Source organism: Sceloporus occidentalis, unplaced genomic scaffold (genome assembly GCF_023333645.1).
Source record: "Sceloporus occidentalis isolate IW3139 unplaced genomic scaffold, rSceOcc1.0.p SCAF_54, whole genome shotgun sequence".
NCBI lineage: Eukaryota > Metazoa > Chordata > Lepidosauria > Squamata > Phrynosomatidae > Sceloporus > Sceloporus occidentalis.
Genome location: NW_028317034.1, coordinates 1,179,647 through 1,201,747, shown reverse-complemented (window position 1 = coordinate 1,201,747; position 22,101 = coordinate 1,179,647). Strand labels below are relative to the sequence as shown.

Sequence of the window (22,101 nt, the reverse complement as noted above, 5' to 3'; positions counted from 1 at the left end):
TCAAAACCAGCAGGAAGAAGAGCTGACGGACAGGAGAAGAATCTTCCATCCACAGTAGGTTTTGGGGAGGCTGAGGGAAGCTGCCTTTGGTCAATAAATCAAAGCGCACACACACACACACACACACACACACACACACACACACACACGATTAGGCAAATGCATTACAAGAGTAAAATATGATTAAATGTATGGTTTACGTTCACACAACACTACACACGGTTAAGGGCAGCTAGTTAAAACCAATGTTATCAAAAACGTAAGCTCTCACATCTCCAGGGTACGATGATGAAAGCAATGAAGGAAATTTAGGTCACCAAGCACATAGTTTGATTTTGGTGCTCATTTTTTATTTAAACATCTCTGGATTTACACCACTGGGAAAAAACATTCTTCCTATAGGATCTCAAGTAGAATAATGCCTTGCGATGCAAGTCGATCATAGCATATACTACAGAGAATAAATGACAAGGCTATACAGTGACAAGTAAAATGTTCCAATCTTTACATGATTTGTGTTATTGTAAACATACTATCAAGTTAAAATTATTTTATTAAATATTCCAATGCATAGGAAGGATGTGTCGGGAGAGAAGCAGCAGGTACATATGCGCGATAGCCGACAGCCAGTATCTCTGGCTCTATTGGGAAAATAAAGCGGAACACGGCTTTTATACCCAAAGAAAAAGCACACAAACACATAAAAACGAGCGTTTGGATAATACATCAAACAAGTCTGCAGCTTTTACGTAGACTCCTGCACAAATAAAGCTTTGGTTTCACAGTCTGTGTACCAACTACCCAATACAAACATTAGACATGTGATCTTTTTCCATGGAAGGCATTAGAGTGTGTGCGTGTGCGTTGCTTAAACACTAATTTCCACTAAAATCTTATTAATGGCATGCGATTTTACGATGAACACGTTTACTAAAGTGGAAGAGCAGTTGAGCAGAAACATCAGGTACATAAAATATTTAAATGAAGTTCCATTAACAGCAAGTTTCCAAGCAGAAACCAGCCAATACTTACCCTTGGGGTTAAAAAAAACCCCATGAAAGGTGCAGAAGGGGCAGACAAAAATAAATAAATAGATATATATTACTAATTTTAAATTTAGAGAAAACCGCGGGTCTATTGTGAATGCAGTGCAAAGTTTTAAAAGTGGTTTTATCACCATAGCACCCAGCCTGAATGCAGTCCCCAGTTATTTTCTGTGCAGGAGATAAGACTGCCAGTGTGTTCCAGGGCTGACTCGACATGCGCAGAAGAGTTCTATTGGGTTGGTTCTGTGGCGTTTGGGAAGCTCTAGCTTCTCCAAGTGCATTTTTTTTTTTTATTTTATTTTAACATTGCAAAATTCATTCCATATGCATTGTTTGTTTAGGGCTAAGAAATTACCAAACATTAAGAAAAGAGATATCGCACAGAAAAAAAAAATATATATATATACTAATGACGCAATTACTAAGAACCAAAGGGTTTTAATGCTGAGAGGATGTCAGAATCTGATGCTGGGCCCTTATTCTTTTATCACGTACTAAAAGCTTATTGAAGAAAAGTGATTTTTTTTTTTTTTATTATTATGGTGTTTAACAAAACAAAAAAAAAAAACTCCATGGAATTATTGGTCTCCATTCTTACAGAAATTCATTACGGGTTCTTCACGTATCACAAAAAGACAAGAACAGTAAATCTCTTTAAAGAGAAACCATCTATCTCACTTATAATCATTTCTGGTCTGCCCAGCTTGTCACATTTTCTTACTTTTCCCACTTAGAATTGCTGTGTCCGTAAAACAGATATTCAGATTAGGCTTCAAGACATCTTTCATATTTTCAGATCGTAACAGCAGGACAATTCACTGCGGAACACAACTTATTAGACTTGTACGCTCACAAACACTGTCATGGGCAGTTCAGCTCCAGCTTTATTATGTTTCACTTGCCATGTAGCCTCGTTATGGCATACCACTTGCCATGTAGCCTCGTTATGGCATACCACTTGCCATATAGCCTCGTTATGGCATACCACTTGCCATATAGCCTCGTTATGGCATATCACTTGCCATATAGACTTCCTTAAATTGCAATTTGGAGGCCATAGAGATAACCTCAAGAAGCAAAAGCTAGCCTAAGGCTCCATTTATATTAAAGATAGCCCAGACGTGTGTATGTGAATCGGCGTCATAAGCATTTGTGGAATGATACTCAAGGGAGGAGGCAGCACAGGAAAGGTAAGATGAAATAGCGATAAGAATTAGGATTATTATGTAGGGCTGAACAAACCCCAAAACCAAATGATAGGCCTGGTTAAATGATAGGTAGACAAATTATAGAAGCTAAAAAATTAATTCATACATACAGATCTGCATTAAATACCAAAAAGCATCTTGTAGTCAAGTTGTAGTAGCTATGGCTATTTCGGCCCAGGGATCTGGTCTCGCCGAAGAGCTGTGTAAGCATCTCTGTGCTACATGCATGCAAGCCCAGCATCTAAATTCTATGCAGATTTACCCAGCCCTGACATAATTAAAGGGAGAGTGTAACGCTCGACATCCCCTCTGAAGTTCCAAAACTATTTTTTTTAGCTAAACAATTTTATGTTTATGACCCTAAGCATACCTCCAAAGTGGTATTGGCGATAATGCTGATATTGTACAATACACAACATGTAATACTTGGTAGGGCTTTTTATTTTTCTAGAAACCTATTCCAATTAGCATTAACAGGTATGCATGGATTGGAGTGGCCATCACAAAGCCCTGATCTGTATCCCATAGAAAACGAGTGGACTAAACGCATGTCAGGCAAGGGGACCCACAAATTTGTTACAATAGTTCTGTCAGGAGGAATGGGCAAAAATCCCAGCTAGTTATTGAATCAAGCACTTGGGATAGCTTTCCACAAGTTCAACAATTAAAAGGCAATGCCACCAAATACTAACAACGTGTATGTAAACTTCTGAACCACTGGAATTCTGGTATAGTGAATTAAAGCTGAAATAATTAGGCCTAGCAAGTTTACAGGAGTAGTTGCCTTATTTGTTTTAAGATGACCCATATACAGACAACATAACCATCATCCCGAGTACGAACTTTATCGATTACAGAGTAAGTACTTAACCCTCTATACGCCACTCTGCCTCCTGAAATGCCCTATACCTCCCTATATGCCACTCTGCCCCATAATATGCCTTTTAACCCCCTAAATGCCAGAGTGGCATATAGGTGTATAAGGCATTTCTGGAGGCAGAGTGGCACATAGGGGGTCAAAAGGCATATCATGGGGCACAGTGGCATATAGAGGGTTAAAAGGTGTATCATGGGGCACAGTGACATTTAGAGGGTTAAAAGGCATATCATGGGGCACAGTGGCATATATGGGGTATAAGGCATTTCTGAGGAAGAGTGGCAAGCCTGGGGGCAGATGTGCATAACTGGTTGAAGAAAAAAAAGGAAATAAAACCAAAATATTTTTCTCAATCGTAGCTTTTATTAACAAACAATTGTTCACATAGTTTACATGAATTAACATTTACTGGTAAAACTTTTTTCCTATAGGGTTGTCTTATATTCAGGCTTTTTCTTTTTTTCATAAATATTCAGATTTTGGGGGGTCGTCTTATAATCGAGCAAATACGGTACTTTTTAAAATATTGAACTGGCACTATTAGGTTTGCAGCAATTAAAACAAAATGGCGTAATCGGCAGGATTAGTTGCCTGCAATTAACAGCTTTCCTAACTAAATTTACGGTAACATGAAATGTGCCGAGTTTAAACGTCTTTAGCCTAGGTGTATGTAAACTTTGGACCTCAACTGTACATAATAATTTGAGCATTCAGGGACGTTACGGGGCAAAAGGTATAGGTGGAACAGCAGCTTTAATATAGAACCACCATCCCCGTGTTCATCAAGATGTTTAGTGCCTCTTAATAGATGCATTGTGCCATAAAGGATCTCTAAAAACTTGAGCAGACCTTGTAAATCCAATTGCCCAAGAAGAGCACCCATCTAGGAAAGCTTTTAATGGTATAAGATGTACTCTACATATCTACTAGAGACAGCATTCCCATAGTGACATGTCAGTAATATGACCATTTCACAGTCAAAGAAGTCTGGCGGTCATCAAATTTTTCAGAATTTTCATCCATCGCTTCAGAGAATGTGAAAAGAATCGTGTCCAAAATGTGATGATACATGAAATTTAAGGGCAGCCCTTTCACAACTAGATTTTGCATATTTATTAAGGAAGTAAAAATACTCAAGCTGCATTTACACCCCCCTCCCATAAAAAAAATCCATGTCACAGCTTAAAATAGACCTCTCATTCAGAACATATCTTGCGGTTATTGCCATAAAAACCACAGATTCCGAGGTTTGTATATTCATACACGCAGACCTGTTCATGCTGATCAAAATAAGGCTCTAGAAAAAAATAAAAAGCCCTACCAACTTATTATATGCTGTGTATTGTACAATATCAGTGTTACATTACACTATATAAATTCTGAATCCTTTTTGTATGAAACGACACAGATGCTGTAAATATGCTCAATATTGTAGAAAAGGGTTTGATTCAATGCATAAAACCAATGGAAGAGAACTACTTATCTGAAACAAAGGAGCTTTTTAAAATGTTCATGCCACTGTTATTGATCTATGTGACCCATGAAGAAAAAAATAAAGGCTTGCTCTTTAACTCCTTCGTGACAAAGGCTGATTTTACTTTTTGTACCCTCCGTGACAATGGCCGTTTTAACATTTCTGCGCTGCTCGTGTTTAGCTGTCATTTTCTTCTTTCCCGTTTACTGAACCCACACACATTAGATATTGTTTTTTTCAGGACAAGAAGGGCTTTCTTTAGATGACATTGTTTTGATTGTATCGTATTATTTACTATTAAAAAAAGTATAAAATATGGTGAAAAATTTAGAAAAAAATGACTGTTTCTAACTTTTAGTTGAAAAATCTTTTACTTATCTATAAAAGGTAATAAAAAAACCTGCTAAATAGATTCTACTATTTGTCCTGAGTTTAGAAATACCCAATGTTTTTATGTTTTTTTGCTTTTTTCTGCACGTTATGGAGCAATAAGTACAGGTAGCGTTTTGCTATTTCAAAGCCATTTTTTCCAAATCTGGTAATTCTTCCCTCCATGTGCCATTTCGGGTATCTTTGAAGCCGGCCAATGCAATTTACCCTATCAAATCATATATTTTTGAAAACTAGACAGCCCAGGGTATTCCAAATGCTGGTATTTTAACCCTTTCCAAGCACTTATTCTACCATCAGCCTTTGTTAAACTTTATGGTAGTAATTTTTTTGCATTTGTTTTTTCACACACATTTTACTTTAGGTATGAATAAACAGGTTCTGGTATATGTCACTATCATAAAACACCCCAATATGTGTTTAGCAACATCTCCTGAGTACAGCGATACCTCACATGAATGATTTTGCCTGGCTGTTTGGGGGCAAAAGGGCCACATTTGGGGCATGCACATTTTTCAATGTTGAACTTTGGCATTTGGGGATCCACTGCCCATGCCCTATTTGGTACATCTTTGAGCCGGGCCATTTCAGTGTGCCCAATAAAGCTATATATTTTTGAAAACTAGAAACCCCAGGGTATTTCAAATGCTAGTATTTTAACTCTTTCCATGCACCATATCTACCACCAGTCTTTGTCAAACTTTGTGGTAGTCATTTTTTTTGCATTTGTTTTGTCACACACATTTTACTTCAGGTATGAATTAAAAAGTTCTCGTATATGTCACTATCACAAAACACCCCAATATGTGTTCGGCAACATCTCCTGAGTACAGCGATACCTCACATGAATGATTTTGCCTGGCTGTTTGGGGGCAAAAGGGCCACATTTGGGACATGCGCATTTTTCAATGTTGAACTTTGGCATTTGGGTATTGGGTACCAAATACTTTGGGTATTGGGTACCAAATACTTTGGTATTTGGTACATCTTTGAGCCGGGCCATTTCAGTGTGCCCAACAAAACCATATACCGTATTTTTCGCTCCATAAGACGCAGTTTTTTTCCTCCCAAAGTAGGATGAAAAATCAGCCGCGTCTTATGGAGCGAAGATGCAGGCAGGGAGGGGGGGGGCAACGATATACCGTATTGGCTCGAATATAGGCCGCACTTTTTCCCCCCACTTTAAGACTTTAAAGTGGGGGTGCGGCCTATATTCGGGGTCTAGCGCCCGACGCCCGGGACATGCAGTCCCGGGCGCCGGGCAGGCAGCGGGGTTAGGATACAGATCCCCCGCAGCGGTGCAGGGGACCTGCATCCTACTCCCCGATACGCTCAGACAGCCTCCCCTGCCAGCACTTCCCACGGGGGGGGTGCCGGCACGGGAGGTTGTCTAAGCGCATCGTGCGGATGCGTTTTACCTCTGCACCCCCCGCGGACTTACCGGAGCAGACTCCCGGGTGTCTTGCGGGGTCGGCGGGGGACGTCTACGCAATACAACTTTCGGTGCCGGATGTGCCGCACCGGAAGTTGTGTTGCGTAGATGTCCCCCGCCGGCCCAGCAAGACACCCGGGAGTCTGCTCCGGTAAGTTGGGGAGGGGGGGGCAGAGGGGGACAGTGGCAGCGTATCTCGGGGAGGGAGGACAGTGGCAGCGTATCTCGGGGAGGGAGGACAGTGGCAGCGTATCTCGGGGAGGGAGGACAGTGGTAGCATATCTCGGGGGGCGGGGGGGGCAGAGTGGCAGTATGTTTTTTGGTGCTTTTTTAAAGAAAAAAACTTTTTCTTTAAAAAAGCACCAAACTTTTAGGGTGCGGCCTATATACGGGGGCGGCCTATATCCGAGCCAATACGGTACTCACCAAAAGTGTCCCGGACAGTCTCTGTCTCGCTTCGCCGTCCAGGGGAGGTCTTCATCTGGAGACCGCCGCCTCTGTCGCCGCCTCTCCTCTTCTCTGGTCCGTTGCGACAGCTAAGGGCGGACTGGATGGAGAGGACGGGGGGATTTGACGCAAGCGCCGTGTCACGTATGGCGCCGGCGCATGCGCAGTACGGCGCTTGTAGTCCAACTACACTTCCCATCATGTCTGACCAGCTTTTTTCTGTGCAGGCATGACGGGAGGATGATGTCCTTTTTTTATAGCCCATTTTTTAGCTCAAAATATTTTTTCCTTTTTTTCTCCTCTAAAATCTAGGTGCGTCTTATCAGCAGGTGCGTATGAATTTACAGCTCCTGGTATATGCCGCTGTCACACGACACCCCAATATGTGTTCAGCAACATCTCCTGAGTACAGTGATACCCCACATGCATGGGTTTGTCATTTTTTGGGGGAACTAAAAGGCCACATTTGGTACGTGTGCATTTTTCTAATTGGAAATTAGATGTGTGGCCATCCTTCCCCCCCCTGTTAATTGGGACATTGTTGAATCCGGCCAATTCAATTTACCCCATCAAATCATACATTTTTTAAAAGTAGACACCCCATGGGCATTTAATATGCCAGTATTTTAACTCTTTCCATGCGAGAATTGTTTTAAGCTAATATGCTAATTTTAGGACTTGCTCACAAAAATATATTTTTTATATATATATATATATATATATTTTTTTGCCTTGTTTTAAAAAAAATTTTAATATTTTTTTTCAACTTGAAGGTTCCCCTGATAGTGACATCAGTGGGAAATTATTTTTACATTTTACTGGGTTTTTACTATTTTTTTTCTAATTATTATTAATTTTATTTTATTTTTAATTTATTTTTTCTAATCACACTGTGATTAAAAAGCTGAGCTCCATTGACTTGCATGGTTGAATGCAGTACCTATATTCAACCTGCAAGTGGAGCCAGAGTTCTCTAGAGGGTCAGGAGACTGTCTAGCGAACCTTTTCATCTTTATTATTTTTTTTCCCGGGCCGCCGCCATCTTGCTGATGGCGAAGATCACTGGCAGCTGCGGCTGTGACCGCTCTCCGGAGCGGTCACAGTCCATCCCCAGGTAAGTGTTTGGTGTCGCTGGATGCCTCCTGATCGAGGCATTCCAGCGACACCATTTAAGTTTAGTAGGCGATCGTTGATCGCCTCCTAAACGCTTTTAAAACGGGCGTCCGCCGCCATACAAAGTATGGCGGATGTTGACGCCCCGGGGAGGGGCCAGAGATGGCCCCTTTGTGCCGATAATGGCGTTGCTGAATGCCTTGAGGTCGAGGCATTACAGCAACGCCGTTTCGGTGCAGAAAGCGAAAATAGATCGCTTTCTGCACCCGTTTAATGACGTGCCGGTCCTGGCACGTCATTTGTCATTATCGACTTGAATTTCCGTGACGTGCCCGGACCGGCAATTGTCATCAAGGGGTTAAGATTGCAGTCTTGCACAAGTTTCATGACTCATGGGGACTCAGTGTGATATTTACCAAATGAAACCTAACTGAAAAGGGTGTAGCAAGTGCTTAAAGGGACAGTAAGGTCCCAGACAGCCCCTGCAAAGAGGAATGCATATTAAAAGGTTCTCTTTAGGATTTTCTAATAAATTTCAATCTGGATCAGCTTGTTGGGCCTACAAATTTTGATCCGAATGAGGAAAATATTTGCCACAAGTCCCAAAGTCCAGTATCTCCAAAAATATGTTTTAAAACAAGCTAGTTACAAAATGTCCTTTCTACCAGTTACCTCCATCCATCCATAGCAGTCTTAGGGATTACACTACAAACATAGAACACAATACCCACGCATTTTATATTATATACAGTAAAAAAAAAATATTTGATTAACATTCAAGAGTATGCATTACTCAGAGGTTCAAGATATGCAAGTATATTTTTAACAAGTCCAGAACAAATCTATGGGCATGTTTTGTGTCTGATAGAATTTGACAGCAGAAAAACATTTGGCAACTTGACTTGGCCTTAATGGGTCCTTGATCTGGTCTTAGATTCATGCTAGCTTTATGCCTATCCAAAGCACGTTTATATTCCCTTACTGTAATGGCCCCGATCCCACATCTGACAGAAGGCTGTTCCATAACTAAAAAAACAATTAAACCCCGAAACATATGTATGAGGGGTATTTGTAGAATCTAATTTTGATGGGTTTGCAGGACTGTGGCATACACAAATGGCTGCATGACAAGTGTCCACGCACGCCTTGTCAAGTGCCCTTGGTGGTTATCTGCTTTTATATTTTGATTTCCTCTGCTCAATGACCACACCAAGAAGATTCTTTATGGCAATGCTCATGCAGTATGTTCCTCCATAGACTCTGCATAATATAATGCGTGAGGAGACTATGAAGAAATGTCACCGATTATACAGGACCAGCCAAGCTCTTCCCACAGCAAAAGCTCATTGGAGGTTAGCTCTCTATAATGTATGTTAAGTCAAACCACAACTCTCCCTTTAGTAAATAAACCCCAGAGTGTCCAGCCGACTAACAATGAGCCATTATATTATAGTTTACCGCAGGCAGTAAGATAAGGCGTCAGGGTGTTTGTCTTGTACACTGGGTAAGACCACAGAGCTAGAACACCTACAAATGGCAAACATGTTATAGCTGTCTCAGCCAGCCGCATGAAATTAAGAAAATATTTTTTTTTAAAAAGCCAATTTATTATTAATCTCGTACTAGTAAACACATTTGGTTGGAATTTTCATTGAAGCATTTCAATAATATGTACGGAATACAATTGACATGACCAAATAATTATTCACGGGCAGGATGTCAACATTCAAAATCCCAAGGATCATGTTTCTAAACCCATATTTAGCCTACATTCACCACAATACATAAAACAGTGCAATGATTCATGTCTATGTCCTCCCAAACATCTCCATATTTCCTCAAAGTAATAAAACTTTTTATTCCCACATTACACTTTGGAACAGAAATGTAATTTTACTATATTATGCAAAATGTAATTTCCAGTGAGAATGTGAGGTTTTTCCCCACGTTGGTAATAAGTTTTATGTAGGACCCAAAAAACATTAAAATGCAGGCCAGCATTATGCCGAGGGTGTTATACATACGACAGACATCTGACCAGAAAATGACAAAGAACCGGCATGAGAGTTTACTATAATAAGTCACGCTAGTCTGGCTCTAATAAGGCCTATTCGGGAGGGTCTCACGAGAGGATAGAGGTCACACCGAGGGATGCTGCTACAACCATGCACATACAACGTGACATTTAGGGGAAGAATGCTGGTACCAAGAATAGCTTAATGGGAAAACATCCCAATTCAATAAGGGTTGTCATAACAACACAATGACGAAGAGTTTGCCTCTTGAGTAACGATATCGTTGGAAGGTGAAGGATTTTTGAACTTGGTCTGCCTTATTAACAGTGTAATCCTACTTAACTGTTTAAAAGGAACGGCTGTGCACGACACATTTTCAGTGCCGTTACGAAGTAAATGTCTTAAGTACTGCAATCCAGCCAGGGGTTAAGAGCAGAACAGTTTTATAGATGCTGGTTCCACACAATCTCAGAAGTCGCTTTCTGCTACTTAGACCTCTGTATTTAAATAATACATTATCCATCGAGATAACGGAGGGTCTACGGTGTAAACCGGCAATCCAGCATCATACGCTGAAAATATCACTGTATACAAAAGAACTGGGAGTAAAAAAAGGAAATATTAAAATGACAACGTTTATTTTGTTATTTTCCAACAAAGCAAGAAGCTAAAAGACATAAAGAAATCAATTTTAGGACTCCACGCAATGTTCCACAGCTCCCTCTTACCCCAGAAATGCAGCTTCTGATCTATAATCCACTCTGCAACATTACACATTAGTACAAGTGAAGAAGAGTGCCCAGGGTAACCTCAACATGTTGCGCAACATTCCACCAACTTCCTTTGTTGCCTCAACACAACTATAGGGGAAATAATGTATCCAATCCCCCAGCTCTGAAAGCCAGTTTGTACCTGTCCAGGGCTGTGCTTACTTTTCCGCTACACGAGGTAAAGGTGTCCTGCTCACAAACAATGTATGACGACCACAGTGGGAGTAAGGGCTCCGTCAACGTGTTAAAACATTCAATGAAGCTGAAGGTTACAGCAGATCCCCCTCACAGTGTGTGGAAGAAGGCAAGAGGAGAACACAACACAAAACAGCCATAACAAGAGGAAAGCAATGTTATATACGGCACTCTACAAAGCTGACAACTAATGTTCCTAACACTTCTCAACACACAAAAACATTTCTCTAGATGCTTTTTCTAAATAGACTTATGAAGCAGGATCAAGTTTACATATTTTAATGTTCTTTTTGGCAACAAGGTACAGAGCACAAGACACACACACACACACACACACAAACACAAAATGCTCACCCATCGTTGAAAGATCCTCTATACTTGAGGTAAGGGCCTTTCGACCCATGCAGCTTACGGCTATAAAAACCACAAACCCCATTTGGTTCCTGGTCATCTGTTCTATTCAGTTCAGCCTTACACTTTTCCCAAGTATTCTATGAACAGGATTGGTGAAAGCTTATCTGAAATACTTTACAGGTATATTATTATTATACTGCTTGTAAATTACCCAATTACAATGGTGAAGAAAACATCTAGCCTTTCCAAGAATTACAGAAGGAGCAATAAAATAACGGGCCAAGTAATATCCTCGAATTTATATTTAGCAAACTCGCAAGCCAAACAATCAAATTCTGAACGTACAACAGGAGCCAAAAACAATAAACAGTTTTCCCCAATATTTGCCAGAATTAGTTTTTTGCGGTACGTACATATTATCTCAATGAGTTTTAGGGTGCTCTTCTCTCTCTATTTTGTGTATATTAAGCACCCGAACAGCACACATTCGCTTCATTAATGGTGTCCAGAAAGGGTTTTTAAAGGGCATGAGTCTAAGTGGGTAAAATGCAATGCAGTCCCACTAATTCACCTCCTTAGTAAGCAATATACCCATGTAACATTACATAGGACTCTTGGGGTCCATCGATGGCAGTTATTAAAAGGTACGTGTGAACAAAAGATTTAAAGGTGCTGTTCCACTTCAGAGGACTAAATCTAGAACTAAAAATTCCTTGTGCTGTTGAATACCTCCATTGCCAGACACCTCATTTATATTGGTTGCAGACAGGCTGTTGCCATAGAAACTTGTGCAAGCGACAGGATGGCTTTGATTATTTGCAGAACATTCTAGATTAGGTAACTAATGTGCACGTGTAAGTTTGTTTAAAGGCGTACTCCCGTGGCCTTTACAGTCCATTAATGATGAATGCATATAGAAGTACTATAATGTGCATTATTAACCTGAAAGAAAAGCTCAAGTGCAACAACGCTTGTTTTATTTTCATGCTTGAAGCAGCCATTCGCCTAGCATGAAACATTACCAATAGAATGAATGGGAGCACTTCCAGTGAACATGCATGGGAAGCCTCATCAGACCCCCTAGGACAGGGGCGTCCAACCTGCGGCCCTCCAGCTGCTGCAGGACTACATCTCCCATCCTCCTCAGCCAGTCCCTTAGCTGAAAGAGCATTATGGGAAATGTAGTCCTGCAGCAGCTGGAGGGCCGCAGGTTGGACGCCCCTGCCCTAGGACTTTATCTGACTAGCAGTGAGAATACCACACAAGTGCACCGCTACTCAACAGATGTATCTGGCCCACTGTCTCCCCTGAAGCCAAAGAGCTAGAGACAGGGAAAGAGGGCAAATACATTCTGATGAACCCCTCCATGCGGTAGCAAGAGGAAAAAACACAAAGCTAAAAGGGACACTGAACTAACACATACGACGGCCACAACGTCCCTTTAAATCTTTAAGATTACGTTCAATGATTGTTCCAACCTTGCCAACAAAGTCTTTAAGACCTTTCGTATTTTCATTGATTGCAATCTGTTTAAGAAGAATTGCAACATTTAGCTTAGCAGTAGCATTGGCAGTTTCTATGTTTGCATCTATTGATAATGCAAACATAATAGAATTTTACTAGAAGAGTTCCATAATTGATAAAATCATACCTCCAGGAAAAAGGACACCTTTCAAGTCTACAGCGAGCGACCGAAGATTTAAACGCCTGATACCAATTATGCTAATTTAGATAAAGCTTCCCCTCTCTGTCAATGTCAACAGCTAAATTCCCTACAGAGAACCCCAAACAACTTACATTTCCCCCCCGCACATGGCTCAATAAATCGTATCATCTTCAATTATAGACTTAAAATATAGTATTTACCCTTAAACCTCTTAGTTTGGTGTTGTAGTGTCGCTTATGTTCACAAAAACATGATGCTGCCAACAGTAAAATGAAGACGATAACTAGGTATTCTAAGCCTTAGGTCCAAATGACAACATGTGGTAATAGGACAAAATGCACTACAAATGGCACCCATGTTTAAGGATATTGCACAAATGTTTAATACATCCATATTATAAGAACATAGACATTACTTACTCAAAGGCAAAGAAGAGTCCACTGGTGACCAGTATAAGGACCAATGTGAGGTAGAAGACTCCGGTTTGTCTAGCCATCATGATCCTGCCATCACAGTAGAACTTGTTCCTACCCGGGAAGACTTCCCATTTCCTCCTCACAGCAGTTTTCGGTTTGTGAGTGGACTCCATGGGGAATGTGCCACGAGTATTAATTTCGCTGTATCCACACTCTTTCATGAGTCTGACTCCTGGAATCGTCAATAGGACAAAACCTCAGGAAACAAAGTGTGCGGAGATTAAACAAAGAATGGAAACGTAAAAAAAATATAAAAGGCAATCCACAGTAATTCTGAAGTTCCTTGGCTATGTTGGCTTCGACGATAAGAGTCCAAAAAAAAAAAAAAATCAAACCAGTAAATATTTACAAATCCTGGTTGATCTGGTTCAAAAAATAGTTCTATATGCGTAGTTCCATTATTTTGTAATCCAACTGTAGTGGTCTTCAAATATTTGATAGAGACTTAAGATACACAATGTATTTTTTTTATACTTAGGGTGGGAAGAAGCCCAATTTGCGAGAGTTGAACCTTTGGGTAATCTTTGGCCTTTCTCTTGGGTTTTGCAGGCAATGGTTGTTCACTGTGGCGTTCATATGAGCGGCATGTAAAAACTATTTTTGCACCCTTTGGAGGACAATTGTTCACCAAATATCCTGACAGACTTACTAGCTCCTCCAGTGCGCGATTGTCTCCATCACCACAACCATAAAATACCAAAATAATATCTTTATGAGTGCTCAGGTGTAACCTTAGTGCTTCAGAAGTGTATTTTCCATCATGAAGCTTAATCTGGTAAAGGTTATTATAGATAACAAGCCTAATAAACGTAGAAAAAAATAAAATAAAACGATAGACCTTACTTTTTGAAAGCGGCCAGAAAATATTGCTACGGCCAAACTATAGGATTTGCAATATCCCTCGAGTCTTGGAAAAAAGGCTCCCCTTTACTTTTCTTCCTGTTTTACAATATGCTTTCCTTGACGACTGACAAAGCATCAAACGTTTACGTATTGGAGGAAGCGGCACAAACAATCCAGTACAAAAAGAATATCCGACAAGAGCAATTGTCACCAGAATGGATCATATCCTCTCTCCAGTATCGTCTTAAACGACAACCGATAAAACCCCAACCGCCAAAGTGCCTAAATGCTCAACCATACCGGAGATCTTTAAAGGAATCTTCTTTTTTTGGCTATATGCTTTGCTTTCTGTACCAATTCAGTCTGGCTTCTCCACGTAAAGACAGGAGCACGAGCTCGACGCGACATTTACACATCGCTTGCCCTATGGAAGAAGGTGAAAGTACAATAAATACAAGAAAGCAAATAGTCAACAATTCCCCCTTCATGCGCTCAGTATGACTGTTCTACAATTACAAAAGGCATCCGAATGTAAAAGCAGCAATTGTTCCTCTTTTTCAATCATCAGGCTTCCTTACAAGTGTCCTTTCATAACCTTTCTTCTCTACTACACATGCTGGGGCCACAATATGTGGGCGAACGAAGTTCAAAAGTTTGTCTAGTGGACTTGGCATCCCTACCAAGATATGTATACATTAAAATATAAATTAAGTGAACAAGGCACACGTCAAAGTGAAAATGGAGTAAAAAAATGAATACAAAATATTAATTGAAATAAAGTCAATTTCAATCATCAGACCTTATGTGCAGCTTCATAAACACAGATCCCTGTGGATGTGTCAGTGAAAGAGTAGGTGGTGGCAGACAGATATAGTAAGGCTATAACAAACAAAAAAAAAATGCAATTTACAGCCACCATTATTATTTATATCTCTCTCTCATATATATATATATATATATATATATATATAAAAATAAATCAGTGGATCTCTTTAGGTAACAATCACCAAAGCAGAGATAAGGAAGTCAATTACACAGGATCAAATTATAAGTTACACAAGGAGCACCGGATGGATTGTATAATAAAGTTCATTCTGGGGCGCTGTACAGTGTGACCCGAATACATACATTACTGCATTTTCCAGGCTTTCCCAAATACCTAGTTTATTACAGTTTTACGTGATACAGGCGGCATATCCACACACATCGCATGTGCCCATGAATTAAAAGGCACCGCAAAGCGCTCCCTGCACCCGAACGCACACAGATACACACCCTTCACGAACGAAGGAAAACATACACGCGAACAAGAGCAGCCCCTCCAATCAAGGCGCACTTGTGGTGCTCGCTACTCATGTATAAATACGCGGTCTAGCAATACCCCGCAGGCCGCTGGAACGGTGCTGGGTGCTAAAGGGCTACAGCTACCATCTCTCACAGCCCACGGCTGGTGGCTAACTCGCCGCCTCGGCCGGGCCGCACATGGCTAGCGACTCGCGGCTCTCCGCCACCTTTCAGCAGCAGCGCACCTTTCCTTTCCCGAAAATCAGTAGGTTCGGTCTCCCGCGGCTGCTGCTCTCACTCTCTCCCTCCGCCTTCTGGTGATAACAGAATCCCACAGCTCGCACACTCACAGACAACGTCAACGCTGACGTACACAACCCCGTATACAGACGTAGGAGGAGAGTAATAGAGCAGCTCGGGAATTGCAGTGTTCCATCGACCATGCAGCCTGAGATGCCAATAAACGCTAGGATGCTTCGAGAACTACAACACCCAGGAGGCATTGTGCCGTTACGTCATGCGTTCTCGTTATTGAGCGGTGCTCCTGGGAGTGACCGGTTGCGGGTTTGGTGAATGTTACCGGGTGTGTGGAAGTTGTACGGTGCGTGAGCTCCAGTTCTATGCTGACTATTTCATCCTATTAAAGTAGAACTTGTAGAAGGCTGTTCGCCCTATTGGGTCGTAAATCCAGTTCTATGCAACTGGGTGTTCTAACAATTAATAATTGTAATAAAAGTGCTCTTGAAGTTAATCACAGCTTATAGCTCCTTTTCTTGGAAGGTGTAATCGTTGGGATCAGTGATCATAGGGTCATGGACCAATAATAAAATAATTGCTCTTTCATATATAAAAATATTAATTAAGGAAAAAAAGAGCCTGAATATAACATGACCCTATAGGAAAAAAGTTTTACTAGTAAACATTAATTCATGGTAACTATTTTATCATATTTAATAAAAGCTATGATTGAGATTTTTTTTGTTTTAATTCCTTTTATTTGCCAACCTGCCCCCCAGTTATGCACATCTTCCCCCAGGCTTGCCACTCTGCCCCCAGAAATGCCTTATACCCCCCTATATACCACTCTGCCTCCCTGATATGCCTTATACCCTCCTATATGCCACTCTGCCTCCCTGATATGCCTTATACCCCCTATATGCGACTCTGCCTCCCTGATATGCCTTATACCCCCTATATGCCACTCTGCCTTCAGAAATGCCTTATACCCCTATATGTCACTCTGGCATATAGGGGTTAAAAGGCATATCATGGCAGCGCTGCGGGGAATTCTCTCTGGCAGCCGGGGAAGGTATGTGCGATGTACGCAGACAACCTCCACTGCTGCCCGGCGCTCGGTGATAGAAAGGGGCAGCCGCGGGGGATCTGGATCTTAGTCTCATAGTCAGACCTCTATTTGAGGTCTGATTAGAAGACAACTTCAATTATAAGACAAGGGGTATTTTTCAGAGCATAATCAAGCAAATACGGTATATGTATGTACTGTATATATACACACACACTATATGTGACTAGATATATATATAGAGAGAGAGAGAGCATTTATATAGGATCAGCATATTCCCTTGTACTATACACTATATATATATACACACTCACTGGCCACTTTATTAGGTACACCTTGCTAGTACCAGGTTGGACCCACTTTTGCCTTCAGAACTGCCCTCATTCTTCCTGGCATACAAGGTGCTGGAAACATTCCTCAGAGATTTGGCTCCATATGGACATGATGGCAACACGCAGTTGCTGCAGATTTGTCGGCTGCACATCCATGATGCGAATCTCCCGTACCACCACATCCCAAAGGTGCTCTAATGGATTGAGATCTGGTGACTGTGGAGGCCATTGGAGTACAGTGAACTCATTGTCATGTTCAAGAAACCAGTTTAAGAATGATATGAGCTTTGTGACATGGTGCATTATCCTGCTGGAAGTAGCCATCAGGAGATGGGTACACTGTGGCCATAAAGGGATGGACAGGTTGCCGCATTTAAATGATGCACAATTGGTACTAGGGTCAAAAGTGTGCCAAGAAAATGTCCCCCACACTACTAGACTACCAGCTTGAACCATTGATACAAGGCAGGATAGATCCATGCTTTCGTTTTGTTTACACCAAAGTCTGACCCTGCCATCTGAATGTCGCGGCTGGAATCCAGACTCATCAGACCAGGCAACATTCTTCCATTGTCCAATTTTGGTGAGCCTATGCGAATTGAAGCCTCAGTTTCCTGTTCTTAGCTGACAGGAGTGGCACCCGGTGTGGTCATCTGCTGCTGTAGGCCATCTGCTTCAAGGTTTGATGTGTTGTGCGTTCAGAGATGGTATTCTGCATACTTTGGTTGTAACTAGTGGCCATTTAAGTTAATGTTGCCTGTCAACTCCAACCAGTCTGCCCATTCTCCTCTGACCTCTGACATCAACAAGGCATTTTCGTCCGCACAACTGCCGCTCACTGGATATTTTCTATTTTTCAGAGCATTCTCTCTAAACCCTAGAGATGGTTGTGCATGAAAATCTCAGTAAATCATCAGTTTCTGAAATACTCAGACCAGCCCCTCTGTCACCAACAACCATGCTACCTTCAAAGTCACTTAAAACCCCTTCCCCATTCTGATACTCGGTGGAGTCACGTCACGTTACGTCACATGAATCTGTTACATTCCTGCTTCCCCTGGCAGCGCCGATTCCTCTGCTCCCTCCAATGGCTCCCGCATGTCTGCTCCTGTGCGCACGAGTGGAGACGACGGGGAATACGCTTGGATGATGTCACACACAGGGGGAGGGGCTTCCACAAGCGCCAAGTTTAAAAACCGGCACTGAGTATTACTCAGTTATTGTGCCGCATTGAGCTCCTCACTGCTTGCGGTTGTGTTTTCTATTTTGATCCTCGTGAACTTGACCCTGGCTATTTTTACTGGACTTTTCTGATCTCTGTGAACCCAACCCTGGCTATTCCTACTGGACTTTGCTGATCACTGTGAACCAAACCCTGGCTATTCTTAGTGGACTTTGCTGATCTCCGTGAACCTGACCCTGGCTATTCTTACTGGACTTTGCTGATCTCTGTGAACCTGACCCTGGCTATCCTTATATAGTTTGCTGCATTCTGTGACCCTGACCATGGCTATCCTCGTTTGACCACGCTGTGTTGTGCTTTCTGGATTGGTGGCTTCCTGTATTCCGGACTCCTCCTCATTATCCCCGACACCTATGCTGCCAGTCTGGGTGCTAGGCAGGTCCTGTGGATGAAACCTGGGTGCCAGGGCCTACATTATACTAAGGGGGAGCTGGCTGGGTGGCATAAATACACCACGTGGGACTGGCTGGGGGCAATATGCAAGGGTGTGTGGTCATTAATTCACAAGGGGGTACTGGCTGGGGGCAATACATAAATTAAAGAGTGGGGCTGGGTGGTGGGATAAATATACAATGTGGAACTGGCTGGGGGAAATACTCAAGGGTGTGGTTGCCAATGGGGCATTGATTCACAAGGTGGGTGGCTGGAGGCATCACATAAATCAATACTGAAGGGAGGGCTGTCTGGTTTCCCTCCAGATTCCCTACCGTTTCTACCGACCACTTCCACTTCTGATGACCACTTCCTCTGAGAGTAAAAATGTCAAATAAGCGTTGGTCACTAGCAAGACCTTTGGTCATAAAAGGGTTCAGCAGTTCTAAGGCATTATATGTTTTCTTGCATGAAAAGAAAGCACTTCCTTTGTTGTTTTGACTTGGGAAAAAAGATGTTGACTTCAGTCCACTGAGTGTTTCATGGAACCATATGGCATAGGATAATTAAATAAGGGATGTAAACTGTGTGGGGACTTTTTTTTAATATTTGTTGGGGGTAGTTGAAGGGGAGCAGTTGCCAACACAGCTTTTAGCATCATGAATTTATTCATAGAAACTGCATATTATTTTTGTCATTCATATCTGATTGTTATGGAGTTACTTAGTTTAAAACTTAAAATAATCTGAGACCAGTGGCAGCTGGAGGCAAGGCTAGTATTATTTAATAATTTTTCTCCTTTGTCCTTAACATACCCTTACACATAATGCCTGAACCAAATCGACAACATTGAACACCATTGTATAGTTTTCTATAATGACTCCTTTTTTTGCTACCAAAATTGTTCTTTATACATTACTTATTTCACCCTTTATCTTTAGTAAAAGATTATTGAAGTTATGAGCAGATATTCTACAGAAATCACTAGAACAAAAATCAAAATGTAAAAAAGCCAAAAATTCTAATGTATGAAAAATGAACCTATGTTAGTGCTATAAGCAGTTAAAAGGGCAGGAATATTGATTTCATCAGTAAGACATTGTAACATTGATTTAAAAATAATGATATTTTAAATACAAAGTTTGTAAAACATGTCAAAACATAAAAAGAGTGACACTTATTATAGTAAAACAAATTCCATTATAAGGCAACACTTTAAAACATTAATCTATTGCAGGGGCGTCCAACATGCGGCCCGCGTGAGATCGGCAGCAAGGATCACAAGAGCCATGCTTACTTGTGGGAGGGTCTATTCTCAGCTCCAGTCCTGCTTCCTCTGTGGGGAGAACGAGGGAGGCCGCGCCCCTGCTGAAGTCTGTGAGCGGCATCGAGAGCTTTAGAGCAGGTAAGGGGGTGGGGTAGGTTGTGGAATGAGTATGTCTGATTGAGGGAATGAATCTGTGAATGAATGAATGTGTGTGTGTATGATAGTATGGATGTGTAAGTGCTGGAACCTAGGCATGATGGGACTTTGATTGCTGTTAGCAATCACACTCCTATCATGCCAAGTCAGTCAGTACATGCCGAAACCTGGCTAGCTGCCCCCCTTGTGTATTGATGCTGCCAGCAGTATGGGGTCTGCACCAGCACGTATTGGCTGACTTGGGATGATAGGAGTGTGATTGCTAACATCTAACAGCAATCTGCTAACAGCAATCACAGTCCCATCATGCCTAGGTTTCAGTATTTACTGGTTGCCTGGGTATAAAAAGAGTGTGTTTGCTGTTAGCAATCACACTCCTATCATGCCAAGTCAGCCAGTACATGCTGAAACCTGGCTAGCTGCCCCCCTTGTGTATTGATGCTGCCAGCAGTATGGGGTCTGCACTTACAGCCACCCTGTACCAGCATGTATTGGCTGACTTGGCATGATAGGAGTGTGATTGCTAACAGCAATCTGCTAACAGCAATCACAGTCCCATCATGCCTAGGTTCCAGTATTCACTGGTTGCCTGGGTATAAATAGAGTGTGTTTGCTGTCACTCCTATGATTTTTTTTTGTCCAATTGTGGTGTGTTACTTTTAATAAAAGCGTGGTTACACACTAAAATTGGACAAAAAATACAATGCCCAGCCAACCAGTACATGCTGGAATCTGGGTATGCCTGAGATTGCTGTTAACAATCATAATATATCATTTTTTTGTACAATTTTGGTGTGTAACTTACTTTTATTAAAAGTGTGGGGGGGGTCAGTTTCAGTTTTGGCTAAGTGAACCCTGAATTTTAGTTTTTGGTCCCGAATTTTCATTTTAGTGCATCCCTAAACTAAATAGAACTATTTTATTTTTACTTTTCCAGAATCCTGAATTTGTAGGCCCAGAAATCCATATTTTCTCTCAGTGAAAAATGAGTGCGGCCCTCGCACGCATACAATTCTGATGAAGTGGCCCACTGCAGAAAAAACTTGGACACCCCTGATCTGTTGGCATCGACAAAATGATTAAATGTTATAAATATTATTGTATAAATCTTGAAACTGTCTTAATGCATTTTCACAGATGTATTCTAAAACCATGGAGTGTAATGTGATTATAACACATTAATCAGTTACAAAATCATGCATGTTACACTTGATTAGGAACACTATATGTTCTACGGATTAATATTGTCAGATCCAGAGCCTGATCTTGGGAGGGTCACTCATACTAACCCAACCAGACACTCAAACTAAAACACAGACACTAACACATACACTTATGCAACTCACTTACCATTTGTCTACTCAGCCTGTCTTCAGTGACGTTACATGACGTTACGTGTCTGTCACTGTCACGAACGCCCCAAAACACAAACCTTGATGTTAAGGGTACCATGGACGAAATGGGTTTATGGCAAAAAACAGACTACAGGCTCACTCGCCGCTCTCCCCTCAGGGCCCAGAGCAACTACACCTTAACCCCTAACCTGTTCACCCCACGACCCCCAAACTTTATTCGCTGCCACCACCAAATTCTATTTAAGGTTTTAAAAATACCATATTTCCCCATGTGTAAGACGCACCTTTTTTAGAAAAATTTGGGGCCTACAAACAGTAGTGGTAGATTTTTTTTAAACCGGAAAGGGGACCTGCTGCTTACCTCTGTGTTGCTCAGCAGCGTCTTGTTGAGGCGACACAGGAACCCAGGGGAGTCGCGTGAATGTACATCACATCACATGACTCTGCTCCGTTCCTGTTCAAGCAACACAGAGGGAAACAGCG

The 22,101-nt window shown here is 41.6% G+C and overlaps 1 protein-coding gene across 2 annotated transcripts in view; it reads right to left on the bottom strand.

Annotated features, from left to right (window-relative positions):
* The window catches only part of LOC149288012 (palmitoyltransferase ZDHHC14-like), a 39,558-nt gene extending 25,934 nt beyond the window's left edge, over positions 1–13,624 (bottom strand). For both annotated transcript variants that reach the window (XM_089492141.1, XM_089492142.1), the window contains exon 1: positions 13,407–13,624. In XM_089492141.1, the coding sequence (XP_089348267.1) occupies positions 13,407–13,624 (218 nt within the window). The remainder of the gene's footprint in view (positions 1–13,406) is intronic.
* Positions 13,625–22,101: the final 8,477 nt, after the last annotated feature.